The 14,696-nt window shown below is 44.3% G+C and overlaps 1 protein-coding gene across 1 annotated transcript; it reads left to right on the forward strand.

The window, feature by feature from the left end:
* Window positions 1-57: 57 nt before the first annotated feature.
* On the forward strand, window positions 58-11,172 carry LOC134405630 (serine protease 27-like; the record flags this gene model as incomplete). The annotated part of the gene is made up of 6 exons (XM_063136871.1): window positions 58-115; window positions 2,491-2,511; window positions 3,186-3,348; window positions 6,820-7,094; window positions 8,207-8,376; window positions 11,029-11,172. Coding segments are annotated over exons 1-6 (831 nt in total), but the record flags the coding sequence as incomplete, so codon positions are not given.
* Window positions 11,173-14,696: the final 3,524 nt, after the last annotated feature.

Consider the following 14,696-nt stretch of genomic DNA (forward strand, 5'->3'; position numbering starts at 1 on the left):
TGCAGCTGAACTACTCGAAGGACATTTCAGAACGGGATTACAGAAGTAGTGGCAGCCATGCGAATTTCGCCATCCTTACTGGTAGTCTGGCTGCTGCAGGTGACCATGGCACAAGGTGACTAATGATGTGGGGAGATGCTTGGGGTTTAGTCCAAGGGTTAATTTCTAAGAGAAGCGATGGGGCTCCCGGAAAGTCATGTCTTCTCTCCCATCCCTCTGGCCAATTTTCTTAATAGTTACGGTCAGTACCTACAGTAAGAACTCCTTGCCTATATGGTGTATACATTTAGATGAAACAATAAAATACTCCTTATTTTAACCTCAAACAGGAAGTGTGTTATGTGGTTAGTTCAGTTTCTACCCAAAGGTTACTCAAAAATGTATTTCATGAACACAGCAAAGGGAAATTACCCCACAATACGTTTATCTGTTTGCTCTCCAAACAGATTTCACCAGGTCCTTTAGTTTCATGACCTCTGCCATGGCAGTGCTTAGTCCTAATCTCATTCAAGTTGTGGTTAATTTCAAGTGAGAGAGGCAGGAACTCTGCACCAGGTCAAAGGTACTCACTTCTTACTTTAAACATCTAAGTGAGAGTGAAGCCTTCCCGGGGTTTTATTTGGCCCTAGAGCTGCTAGCAGTTTACCCTCTGCTCAGTATGTCCCATGGCACAGCCCCGACATAAAAAGCACATTCCAGAGCTAAAGCCCTGATGTGCCCAGGTTAAGAAAATTTGGCTAAGAACACAGTCTGTGCACATTTGTTAGAGGTGTTAATTTTTTGACAAATTGGGAACAAATTTGCCCATCTTGGATGGTCATATCTTTGCTTATTAAACCATAATATGCACAAACCTAATACCCAGGTATGCAGGCCTTTCACTGCTTCCTTCACCATGAGTCACAATTGAACTAGGAAATCTCTAATTGACCATAGTCTGCAATTTCATCCATACCTGGAAATGACCATTACTAGCTTCTAATGCCTTGTTCTGAAGCTGATAAACAAGGAACTATGAGCTAGTTCGCCCATAAAACAAACGATAGACTAAGCAACCTATTGTTTGTTGTTGGGTTAAAACCCTGAATTGTTTGTCCCTCAACAACCCAGAATTCCAGCTTTGGACATTGCATCAAACAACCCAAGAACAGAGTGTTCCTGGGTTGTTTATAAAAATGGATGCAAAGTAGAAGTGGTGAGCACATGGGAAGCAGTGCACTCACTTGCTCCCATGCAGTCCTGCCAAATAACGAATTAAACAACCCATGAATTGGTATTACATGAGAATCAGGTCTATGTCTAGTTAGAGACTTCAAGCACAATCCTATCCAAAATTGGAAGCTACTGACTATCCTATGCAGGGCAGCTGTAGCATAGAGGTGATTCTCTTCTCCATGCGCCAGCCTTTCTGCATTTTGGCTAGACTAGTGAATTCACCCATCTAGCCACGGCTTTGGGGAGGAAGAGGGAAGAAGCCCTGAGACCCAATAGGAAGTGGCGCAAAGCAGCTTCTGTGGTCTCCTCCTCTCCCTTTTCCCTCATCTCCACACTCCATATCTGTGCTGGCTACATGGGGGAGAGAGGACCAGTTTTTGGGCCCTGAGGTTAGAGCCCTGCTTCTGAACTTGATTCCCAGAAACTGAACAATCCTATTCCTCCCCCAGACACTGGCTGTGTTCAGACAACACAATAGTGGGTTAATAGTCAACTCTACAGTTGATTATCAAGAGGGTACTCAGCACATAATCAACCATGAGCTCAGTTTGGATGACACACTAATCAACTGAAGGTGTAATTGGAACAGAATGGGAAACAACCGTTGATTAGCATGTCGTCTGAACTCAGCCATGGTGTGGATTAACCCCAGCGTTGAGTTGACTACTAGTCATTGACACATCCCCCGCCCTCTCTCCACCTCAGTCCTCCCTCTGATATCCCATCAGCCATTGCAAGTTCTGCTGGCTGGACTAGAGCGGCAGCCGCTGCTTTAGTCACTCTTGCTGGAGGACTCTGTAGGCAGCCGAAATAGTAAACTCAATGGTAAACTCAATAGTAAACTCAAGTCCACTGAGCCTGACAGACAACATGCTAACCAATGGTTGTGCAGATAGTGAACTCCACAGAGCATTGGTTATCTTCGTTGGTCATTTTAGGAAGAAAATAGTCAACCATGGGGTGGTTTTTGCCCAACAGGCAACATAATAACCAACTATTAACTATTTAACCAATGGTTGACTACTTAAACCACTGTGGGTTATTGTGTTATCCGAACACAGCCACTGACTAGGGGGCACAGGATTGCTCTCTTCCTGGTTTTATCGTGACTTGTGGAAAGGGGTAACTTGTGCGATCAAAAGGCTCATGCAAATCTCATTTTATTCAGCCAAGATAGTATTATCCAAACTATGGCATTATAACTAGGGCCCTCCTGTTCCCAGTATCTCCTACTACTTCTCTTATCTGAAATACTTCCCTTTTTTATTTCCTCAGGTGCTGCTAGCTCAGAAGCAGGTAAGTGAAGCTCAGTATTTTGGGAGCATTTCTGCTCCGGGGGAGAAGAAAAGCAGAGTCTCTGAGAATTCAAAGATTATCTAGTCTCACCTAAGACAGGATCTCCTTTAATACACCATGAGCCAGTTTGCATGATTGTGGTGTGGTTAACCCATGGGCCAGCTGCACCAATGAGAGTAATTAGGGAAATCCAGGTGGCACAGGACGGGCATGCTCAGCAGGGTTAACAAGCCACCTGTGCTAGTATAAACACCCCATATAAAATAAGTATATAATGAATTCCCTTGGAAGGCTCATATCTGTCAAATATACCACTGTATTTATATATTTCTGAAGTAAAAATAAATTACTTGACCCTCTTTTGGGGGCTTGACACATACTTACACCACAGGTATTGTTCTCACTGAACAAAGCAAGTCTTACTTGTGAGTACATATGCATAGGATTGAGCCACAACTTCTGTTGAGGAATAAGGCAATGTATGTTTATTAATTTGCCAGATAAAATACCCACTACACCCAGGAGGTTTAATCACTGGAAATGCTTTGAAACGTGCACATGTGTTTTGCAAGATAACTCAAGCTGAGAACTCTTGTTTTATTTCAGAAGAGTTCCATTTTGTATTGTAGATCAAGAACAAATCCCCTTAATTCCTCTCTCTTCTTTCTCCACAGCTTGTGGGCAGCCCCTGATCTCTCCTCGGATTGTTGGGGGCCAGCCAGCCTCTGATGGGTTGTGGCCCTGGCAAGTCGCCATTCTTCGAGATGGCTATTTTATTTGTGGCGGTTCCCTCATAGCCAATCAGTGGGTGCTGTCAGCAGCGCACTGCTTCACCAAGTAAGTATCTGATATGTATTATTGTAAAACCATTATAAAGCTTCACCCCAGAAGCAGCTGCAACGCTGAGCTAATATTCTATGCCCACCAGTCAGCTAATCAGCATCTTGGTCTCAGCAAGGGGGGATCGGGCAGAGCAAGGAAGACACTTCAAAGAGAAGAAATCGATGGCTGGTAAACCAACAGAGGGAAGGAGGGAGTTGTAGGCCTGTAGAAAGGTCAAGCCATGAAATGGGCAGGTAAACTAGCACAAGCAGTTAGTCATTGTAGACAGGCCGTGGAAGAGCAGCTACGGCTGTACCTGACACTAAATTACTCAAACTGAAAAGATGAGCCCAGGTCAGCTCCTTCATAGGACCAGGTGGAATCCTTTTGGCCTCTTGTGTCACCTGAATACTAACTCTTGAATTGGTAACTACTGCCATACCACCCTCTAACTCTCTGCTCTGGTTTCAGAATAACATTTAATGGCGCTCATTCTTGCTAGTTTGAGCCTTACAATATCTGTGTAAGGGCATCTCTACATGAGGCTTTTATTGTGTGTTTGTGATCTCTACACAAGGCTTTTATTGTGTGTTTGTGATTACTCACTCATGGTAATTTGTGGGTCCTTTAGATGATGTTGTCATCCTTCAGGACCTCTCCTGTGCTTTGTAATCTTTATTCCATTTTTTAAAAAAGGTCAGGGAAAGACTGGCAATTTTTGAATGCTGCTTTAAAAGGAGTGGTTCCCTAGTCGAGCACTGTGTGAATAGAATGCTGAACTAGATACACCGTTAGTCTGATCCAGCATGGCTCTTATGTTGTTTAAAAAAGCCGTGTATTTCCACAATTTCACTATACCATAGCACCATCTAGTGGCTGCATAATGAAACATACAGAACAGCAGAGAAGAAAATCCCCTGAAAAAAGCACATGTGATGGAGCCAATCTTAATCTCACAAAGAATCTCAGAAGCCCCAGTAAAAGTGCAGAAGAAAAGCTTAATGAAGAAATGCCCTAAAACCAAGAAATGGCAGACTGGAGCCAGGAAGAACTGTTGTTCAGATCAGTGAGCAAGCTTTTGTAGCAGTCAGAGAGAGTCACCTGACCCACTTTAGCCTATTGTTATCAGGATGCTTGGAGCATCTGGCTTCTCTGCAGTTCCCCACTTTTTACTACAGGTGGCTGCAGATGCACAGCCTCAGTCTCTACTTCTGATTACACAGGGCATGGCTAGACGGGGCAATATCCCGGGGAACACCCCGGGATCATCCCTGTGCATCCACATGACGCACAGGGGATCCCGGGGGGCAGGGAGGGATGATCCCTCCCTTTCCCTGGGATATCGCCCTACCCTTCTATCCCAACTTTTCCTGTGGTCCCGGGATGATCCTGGGACTGCGGGACGTGTGTCCAGACATCCCATTTTCATCCTGGTTCCATCAGGGGTGAGGTGGGGGAGTGGGAATATTTTTTTAAAAAAAAAAAAACCTTATTTTTTTCGGTGGAGCGCTCCTGAACTCTTTTCTGATTAAAAAACAACAATATGGCGGGCGCGACGTCCTCTTCCTTCTGGGACATAACGCGCCGCATCTAGACATCCCTGTGATGATCCCGGAAGCATGTAAGTCCGGGATTGTCCCACCTACCTACCTCTACACTGTATGGTGTAGACATGCCCGCAGTCACCACTTTAAAATCCACTTCAGACCTTAAGTTTAGATAGCTTAGTACTATAGTGTCATGGTGTTTCCATATGGAGTGCTTCTATTGCTACCAACCATTGCTATTCCACTGTAAGCTACAAGCAGGAAATGCAATTGACTAGCCACACTTCATGGATTCTATCACTTGTATTCGTGTATGCATCTCATTATGTTCCATCCAAATGGGGAACATGACATAGCCACATGGGCAGTGCTGTCACCACACACATTCTTCTCCCAACGTTTTGAAGGGCATGCTTCTCAGTGCTGTTTTAGCACCCATATTTCTCTTTGTGTATGAGTATACAGTTTTTAAAACAGTGCAACTGCAAAGACATTTTAAATATATTTATTTAAAAGATTGCCTGCAGCACTGGGACAAAAAGTTTATAGCTAAGCTTACTTCCAAGAAAATATTATTACAAATCAGTTTCGTCTGGGAATGCCTGATCTCTAGTCTACCCAATTTCATAACCTATGTAATCAGACAGCCCAATTTAGTCAGTTTCACAGCCCAGCTAGGGCCGTTTCTACACCTGCCTTTTTTCCTGGGAGCATCCCTGTGCAAATGACACTCAGGGGATCCCGGGAGCAGCCAGGGATGATCCCTCCATTTGCCTGGGATAAACCTTAGGGTTAGAAAGGGCCTAGAAAACCTGCTGGCTTGATTGTCCCTGCTTATTAGTTGGCTCTGAAATAGAAAATGCACAGCAAGTACTAGAGAAAGGAGGGGAGTTCTCCAACATATCATCTGCCTTCTCCAGGGACATCTCCTCTTGCCTTGCTTCCGTCCCACATTTTCCTGTCCACACCCGCAAAGAGATTGGGCAATTGTTTGGATCTTTCCTTCCTCATCAGATTTTCTGTGGCAAGAAAAAAGAAGGAAGAAGTGGTGGGAGAATATGGGAGGATTACAAATGGATGATGACATCTTGAACCTCCATCAAATTATGTGAACCCAGCATGGGGATTGCACAGGAAATGCTTTGTCCAGAAGCTCCCCTCTCTAACTGCCCTGATCCCAGTGCAATTCAGGGGACCCTGCAGATGTTTTTTTTAAAAAAAGATGTTTAGGATGCAGGCCTAGTGACACACTGGCTGAGGAGCCATAGGACCCAGGGAACCCCTCCAACAGAAGCACAACTTGAAATATGTTGCCACCATTAAAGAGATGGCAATGCCATGACAGATAACAGCCAAAACGTTGATTTTGAAATTCTTTCTGCTGTGCTTTCCCCTCCTGTCCCAAGCCAAGTGCATATTGGATATAGCCACTGTTCCCCAAGAACGTCAGTGGTGCATCTTAAACTATGGAATTCACTACCTCAGGATGTAGTGATGGCCACCAATTTAGATGGGTTTCAAAGGGAGTTGGATAAATTCCTGGAGGAGATGGCTATCAATGGCTACTAGTCCTGATGGCTATGTGCTACCTCCAGTAGCCGAGGCAGTAAGCCTATATACACTAGTTGCTGGGGAGCATGGGCAGAAGGGTGTTGTTGCAACCTTGTCCTGCTTGTGGGTTCCTGGTTGACAACTGGTTGCCACTTTGTGAACAGAGTGCTGGACTAGATGGACCCTTTGTCTGATCTGGTAGGACTTGTCTTATGTAACTCCAAAAATAACTAATCTAAAGGAATGCTCTGCCCAGTCTCACTATAGATCACCAATGTCTCCTGTAGTTTGCCCATCAGTAGGACAGGGTCAAAGGTCTTACATGTCTCACTGAAACCCAAAGCTCAGCTTCACAAGCTCCTGTTGCATTTTGCTTTTGTGCTTGCAGATCCATCGCCACTTCAAAGTATGATATGCTTTTGGGTGCCTATCAGCTCTTGAACCTATCGAGTCATGTTGTATACTCCAAAGTGAAAGTGATTATCCCCCACCCTGACTACAGTGGGGATATTGCTTCCATTGGGGATATCGCTTTAGTTAAATTGACGGCTCCTGTGACGTTCACCAACTACATCCTCCCCATCTGTCTGCCAGACTCTTCGGTAGAATTCTCTCTGGACTCAGACTGCTGGGTCACTGGATGGGGAGATGTTCAACAAGGAGGTGAGGAATGCTCTTTGTGGTGCTCATTAGACTCTGCTGACCTTCACACCATCGATGCCCATGGTGCTTTACAAGGCAAGAGGAGGGGGGAACTGTTCCCTTCTCCAATTGCCAAGTGGAAACAGAAGGATCATGGGAGAAGCAAAGGTAACACAATGGCAGAAACACATCCCTAAAAGATGTGAAGTACAAAGAATGCCTTTGAGCATGTACACAGGGGCCTTTTCTTTGTCACCAAATATACACAAGATAGAAAGGATAAAAATCCACCCTATTTCAGCTGCAATTTACCCCAAGAAAGAAACTTTCATTGGCAAAACTGTGGAAAGATAACTTTTCGATTGACACAATAGGCTGCCAATCCCCACTATGTACAGGTTCTCTGGGGAGGAGGGAATGTAGCTTTGTGACTGACTTTAGGGTTGGCCAATCGGCCCCTGGGCAAATCCAGCTCCATATGAATCATACAGCTTCTGGTTATGAAAGATGTGGTTGTGTGGATGCCCAAGTGTGCCGGGTGCACTCCCACAATGTATTCACTGCTATAAACACTAATGGTTTATAACATTAAGGAAGGATTCCGAGAACATGACTCTCAGTTTCTAACGTTTTATCATCGTTGTATTCTCCGTCATTCTTTCGTTTTATTCATTCTGTTGTTACGTTTAAATACCGTTGGAAGTGTTCGTATGTGGCCCCGTACATCGTAATAGTTTTTGCTGACTGACTTTTGAATCGTCGCTTGTCAGCCAATCGCTTTCAAGGGTGTGTAGAAACTTCCTTTTGGTGCCTAAATCAGAGCACAAAGATAGCCCTCAATGGGGAGGAGGGAGATTGGAGGAGAAGAGGAAGTGGGCAGAGCACAGAACAAACCAACGCTGGGAACCTCAAATGTACAGCATTAGAAGAGACAGTGTGGCCCAGCTAAATGAATTAATAACAGGAAGGAGAAAGGCAAGTAGCATTATAATGACTCAGTGTGTCCCATGACGTTTTAAACCAGTACAACATATTACGTTATCAGAGGAACTATACTACGTTATAAACACTGGTGTAGATCTGCCCTGTACACACCTGAAGTCCCTTCCTTCTGCCATTTCTCTCTCCTACAGTGCAGCTGCTGCCCCCACTAACCCTCCAGGAACTGAAGGTGCCTCTCATAAGCCGAGCAACCTGCAACGCTCTCTTTAACGTTATCTTACTTGAAGGAATGGACAGAAATCCTATCAAGGCCGATATGATCTGCACCGGTGACCCCGAAGGTGGAAAGGATTCCTGCCAGGTAGGCTGCTCCATCTCCTGTTCTTCATACAGCCATTGCCTGTGGTGGACAGGTGCATCTCTGAACCTGTCAAAACAGCCTGGTTTAATTCTAGTGTGGCCAGATGCAGAAAAAGACAGGGCTCCTCACCTTTTTAACAGTTGTCAAGAAGAGGTGATTTCATCTACGCTAAGCAGGATATAACACTTTGAAAACATTTTGAAGACTGTATAGGGAGTGTGTCAACACTCAACAGTTGTCACTACTGTTATAGGGTGACTATATGAAAAGGAGGACAGGGCTCCTGTATCCTTAACAGTTGTATTGAAAAGGGAATTTCAGCAGGTGTCATTTGTATATATGGAGAACCTGGTGAAATTTCCTCTTCATCACAACAGTTAAAGGTGCAGGTGCCCTGCCCTCTTTTAAATCTGGTCACTCTAGGATAGCTCCTGCAGCTTTAACTGTTGTGATGAAGAGAGAATTTCACCAGGTTCTCCATATATACAAATGACACCTGCTGAAATTCCCTCTTCTATGCAACTGTTAAAGATACAGGAGCCCTGTCCTCCTTTCCATATGTTCACCCTATACTGTTATAAACCATTTTAAAGCAGTAGTGTAGATCCTCTGCAGGTATAGCTTGTATGATTGTCAAAGGTTCAGGAGTCCTGTCTTCTTTTGACTCTAGCTCTTATTTATTCCCAAGAACCATCAGTTCAGAACTTGTCCCGTCAGCAGAGGCATTCTCAGAATTCGCTCCTCGTCCCTTTCCCGAAAATGTCTTCTATGGGTGTGTGTTTTTTCTGAACCTTCCTCATTCAAGATGATAGAAAAGAAATTGATTTCAGAAACATGCTCAAAGGAGGAAGAAAATGTTGGTGAAATCCTCATGGGTGGGGTTGTGCTTACTGTAGGAGACAGGCCTGCAACTCCAAGCACACACCATTAAATCTTTATAAATATATATATGAGATAAAACAACTGGTTCTAACAAGAGAAACTATCCTCCTTTGTTTTTAGGAGACAATGTATGTATCAGGCACCATCATAAAAGAGGCATTTCCTCTTCACTCACATACAGGAGTGAATGCCTTTGCTAAACTTCTAAAGTGAGAATATCTATCAACCTGAGGTCAGTTACTGAGGTCATCTGAGGGCCATGAGGGCATGTTCATGGTGGTTTCACGTGGACCTATGGTCCGACTGGAGACCATCAGAAGGGCCTTCAGTGCGGTGGCCCACTTCCTATGCCTGCCTTTGGAGGTCAGGCAGGTGCCAACGTTGTATTCCTTCTGGTGCCTCCTGAAAACATTGTTGTTCCAGGAAGCTTTCCCGAAATGACTCGCCGCAGTTTTATCTGAACTTTATTCTTTTAAAAATGGATTTTTTTATATGTTTTAATTCTGTTTTTATTCTTTTATTCTATTTGTTCACCACTTTGAAATCCTTGGATGGGAGTGGTATAAAATATTGTTAATAAATAAATAAATAAATAAAATGGGTGGATGTCATCTAAAAGTTTTATGATAGCAAAGTATTTGAATCATTAATACATTTTCCACCAATTCTTACTACTCTGTAGGGTAGGCAGGATTGTTACCCCCAATATTACAGATTGTTGTGGTAAATTCTGAAGTGCAGAAGCTCATTATGATATACCACCTAGCTACACACTCCAAGAGATCACCCAAATTTAGGTAGCTGCATTGATCCATAGCAACAAACTAGTTCTAGCAGTTCTATCTCCACCAGGAGCAGATCCTTTGTAAAGCTAACGAGTCTTAATTGACCATTCCAAGACCAAGCCATTGCAATTTTAAAAAAAAATTATTACAACAGGAACAATATATTGTTGTTGCTAAGGAAATGGTGTCTGTGGGCTCATCTACACCAAGCAGGATATTGCACTATGAAAGCAGTATATAAAAGGCAGGAGCCACACTACTACTTTATAGTGGGATTGAAATGCACTGACAATTGTTGGGGCCCATGACACATCCATATGTCGCTTTCATAGTGTTCTATCCTGCTTGGTGTAGATGTGTCATGGGCCCCAACAGCTGTTAATGCACTTCAGTACCACTATAAAGCAGTAGTGTAGATCTTGTGGTGCACTTTAATACTGCTACAAGCAGTAGCGTGGCTCCTGCCTTTTATATACCGCTTTCCTAGTGGAATATCCTACTGGGTGTAGATGAGCCCTGTGTTGCATCCCTACAAGCCCTAACTCGACTACATCACTAGGGTTAAAGCTGAGAGAATGGCTGGGCTCACACAACATGCTAACCCACACTCAAGAGTTTGAGTGTGGGTTGTTTTGAATTAAAGGTTGTTTGTTGAACCATGGGGTTAGCTTGTTGTCTGAACCCAGGACATTTTCTGTGTGGTGGCTTGTTAACCATGCAGCATGGCTTATTTTTCTCAAATAAGCCACCTGGAGAGCCCATGATTTGTTGTTGGGTTGTTCAGGTAGTTAAAAAGCCACATTGCAGAAAATGTCCTGGGTAAATGTGTTGCGTGAACGCAGCCTATCTTAGTTTGCCTAAGGCCACCTTTAGGAGTATGTGGAGGAAGTAAGATTTAAGTCTTATTCCAACTCCCCCATATGATCATCAGATGACAGAATATTTACCACAGGCACATGCTATTTTTCATCATCTCTCCCCACAGGGTGACTCCGGGGGACCCTTGGTTTGCCAACTTGAAGGACATTGGACCCAGGCTGGGGTTGTGAGTTGGGGAATGGGATGTGCTATACCCAATCAACCTGGCGTCTGCTCTTCAGTGGCTTTCTATGCCAACTGGATCAATACGACTATGGCTGGTCATGATGGTGGGAGAAATGATGAGAGGAAGGCTAAGCAGAATGGTGGTTTGGATGGGCAGGATGGTGAGCAGGATGGCAATGGGGGTGGGCAGGATGGAGGTGGGCAGGGTGGTAATGGAGGTGGGCAGGATGGTAATGGGCAGGGTGGTAATGGAGGTGGGCAGGGTGGTAATGGAGGTGGGCAGGATGGAGGTGGGCAGGATGGTACTGGAGGTGGGCAGGATGGTAATGGGCAGGATGGTAATGGTGATGGGCAGGATGGAGATGGGCAGGATGGTAATGGTGATGGGCAGGATGGAGGTGGGCAGGATGGTAATGGAGGTGGGCAGGACAGTAATGGGCAGGATGGTAATGGTGATGGGCAGGATGGAGGTGGGCAGGATGGTAATGGAGGTGGGCAGAATGGTAATGGAGGTGGGCAGGACAGTAATGGGCAGGATGGAGGTGGGCAGGATGGTAATGGAGGTGGGCAGAATGGTAATGGAGGTGGGCAGGACAGTAATGGGCAGGATGGTAATGGCGATGGGCAGGATGGAGGTGGGCAGGATGGTAATGGCGATGGGCAGGATGGTAATGGAGGTGGGCAGGACAGTAATTGGCAGGATGGTAATGGTGATGGGCAGGATGGTAATGGAGGCGGGCAGGACAGTAATGGGCAGGATGGTAATGGCGATGGGCAGGATGGAGGTGGGCAGGATGGTAATGGCGATGGGCAGGATGGTAATGGAGGTGGGCAGGACAGTAATTGGCAGGATGGTAATGGTGATGGGCAGGATGGTAATGGAGGCGGGCAGGACGGTAATGGGCAGGATGGTAATGGTGATGGGCAGGATGGAGGTGGGCAGGATGGTAATGGAGGTGGGCAGGATGGAGGTGGGCAGGATGGCAATGGAGGTGGGCAGGATGGTAATGGTGATGGGCAGGACGGTACTGGAGGTGGGCAGGATGGTAATGGGCAGGATGGCAATGGAGGTGGGCAGGACGGTAATGGGCAGGATGGTAATGGTGATGGGCAGGATGGAGGTGGGCAGGATGGTAATGGAGGTGGGCAGGATGGCAATGGAGGTGGGCAGGATGGTAATGGTGATGGGCAGGACGGTACTGGAGGTGGGCAGGATGGTAATGGGCAGGATGGCAATGGAGATGGGCAGGATGGTAATGGAGGTGGGCAGGATGGAGGTGGGCAGGATGGTAATGGTGATGGGCAGGACGGTACTGGAGGTGGGCAGGATGGTAATGGGCAGGATGGCAATGGAGGTGGGCAGGATGGTAATGGAGGTGTGTAGGATGGTGGGCAGAACCATAGTGGAGGTGGGCAGGATGGAAGTGGAGCTGGAAAGAGCTGTCACTCCTGCTGTGTCACTCCTCTTGGTGTCTCTTGCACTAACCTTCTTCTGAGACATCCATCCCTCTGACTTCATCCTATGGGCTAACTTCATGAAATATCATCACACAGGGTATAATGCAACTCAGCATACATATGTTCAAAACCATCATATGCAATTGGTAGAGATTTAGGGAACTTGATGTTCATTTCTATCTGATTAATTTTGTGTACTTCTTCATCACCCATTAGACTGCAAGCCTGTGAGCAGGCTTAAATATTTTTGTGAGCCGCCTTGAGAATCTTTTTTGGCTAAAGGGCGGGATAAAAGTGCTAAAATAAATAAATAAATAGTTTTAAATCAATTTGATAGTGGTTTATGTGCAATGTTTTACTCCCCAATACATGAAGAAAATGCCAAGGGAGGTTGCTTCAGAGCCTGTTGCTTCAGAGCTATTTTCTCAAGTGAGAAAATGCTGGGATTTTTTTTTTTATCCAACCATGGACATTGTTCAGGGGCCACGATACTTAAGGTGATTCTACATCATGCCCCTCAGGTGTGGAATGACCCATCTAATGTAATGTGCCTGCTGACCTCTTTGAATGTTTTTAAGTGGGGATTAAAGGCTCTATTCTAAAAATAATACTTTTTAGAAGTCTTATTTCTCTTGGCTGACTGTTATATCCTGTTGTATTGTTTTTATTGTATGTTTTGTTTAGTTAAACTGTTTTAACTCTGTATGATGCCTAGAATACTTTGCATATAGGCAAGTTATAAACTGAAATAATAATAATAGTAATAATAATAATAATAACAACAACAACAACAATGCTAAAAGTGGTGTTTTAGTGTCTGTAATTCAAATAAAATAATAACAACAATCTCTTGAGGTTTTTAAATGGTGAGGCAAAACGTGGTGAATAAATTTAATGCCAAAGATGTGTCATAAATAGTGAGCTGTGGGTTTAGTTCCTGTGATTTTGAGAGCAATCCTCACAACCCATTTTGATGTCTGCAGGGCCGTAGGTGTTGAAGTGGTCACTCTGCACCATCCCCGTTCAGGCACAGTTGGTGTTGGTGTGAAAGTTCCGTTGCAGCAGAAATCCCCAGTATACCTATGCAGGCAGAAAGCTACCACTGAAAGGTCTCCTGCACATGCGTAGCTGGCTGAAAGCAGGATTCAAAACCCCTCTGCTCCCCCAATTTGTACCCCTCACCTATACCAGTCCAGAGATGCCATAAGAAAATTCCTCTACAAAAGTTAAAGAAAATAACTGTGTCCTTAAAACATGGCTATCATTGTGATTGAATGATATAAATTTAGTGTATTTGTTATAAAATGATTACAATTGCTGTAGCCAGGGGGAAAATTATTATTATTATTATTATTATTATTATTATTATTATTATTATTATTATTTGATGAGATCTCCAGATTTTCTCCTGTTTCATTGCTTCGTCAAAACCAATGTAAAGCCCAAAATTCCTCTGTTGAAAGGACATTTCTTACTCATGGAGGGCAGCTCAATTCTTTCTCCAGCCTGTAACTATAACGTGCCTCTTAACAAACCACTCATGAGTCTTCCAAAAAATCTCTAACTACATTATTTACCAGGGTTCTTTTGTTTGTTTGTTTATTTTATTATCCCAAGCAAACGTTTCAGTGCGGGAGACAAAATAAATCACAGATTTTATCTGGGTTGTATTGTGTATTTTTTTCTTACAATAAATCGCTTGTGTAAAAATGCTCATAAGTTACTTGAACTTTCAAAGGGTTTTTGACAAAGTCCCCCATCAAAGCCTTCAGAGCAAACCGGACAGTCCTGGGATGGCAAGAGAGGTCATCTTATGGATAGGTGACTGGTTAAGAACGTGAAGGAGAGAGCAGAGAGTTTCACAATGGAGGGATGTAAACAGTAGGATCGTCCAGGTATCTGTATTGGAGCCAGGTCTTTTAAGCATCTTCATGAATGATCTGTAATTAGGGATGAGCAGCAAGGTGGCTAAGCTTGCGACAACACCAAATTATTTAAGGTGATTCACACCAGAAGTATCCGTAAAGAGATCCAAAAGGAGGAGAATGGGCAAAAAACCAAAAAAAACCAGCAACTCGACCTCAAAGCAAACAAGTGCAAAGTGATGCACAAATGGGCCAAAAAAATATATTCCTAACCACGTATACAGAT

Source organism: Elgaria multicarinata, chromosome 11 (genome assembly GCF_023053635.1).
Source record: "Elgaria multicarinata webbii isolate HBS135686 ecotype San Diego chromosome 11, rElgMul1.1.pri, whole genome shotgun sequence".
NCBI classification, from domain to species: Eukaryota; Metazoa; Chordata; class Lepidosauria; order Squamata; family Anguidae; genus Elgaria; species Elgaria multicarinata.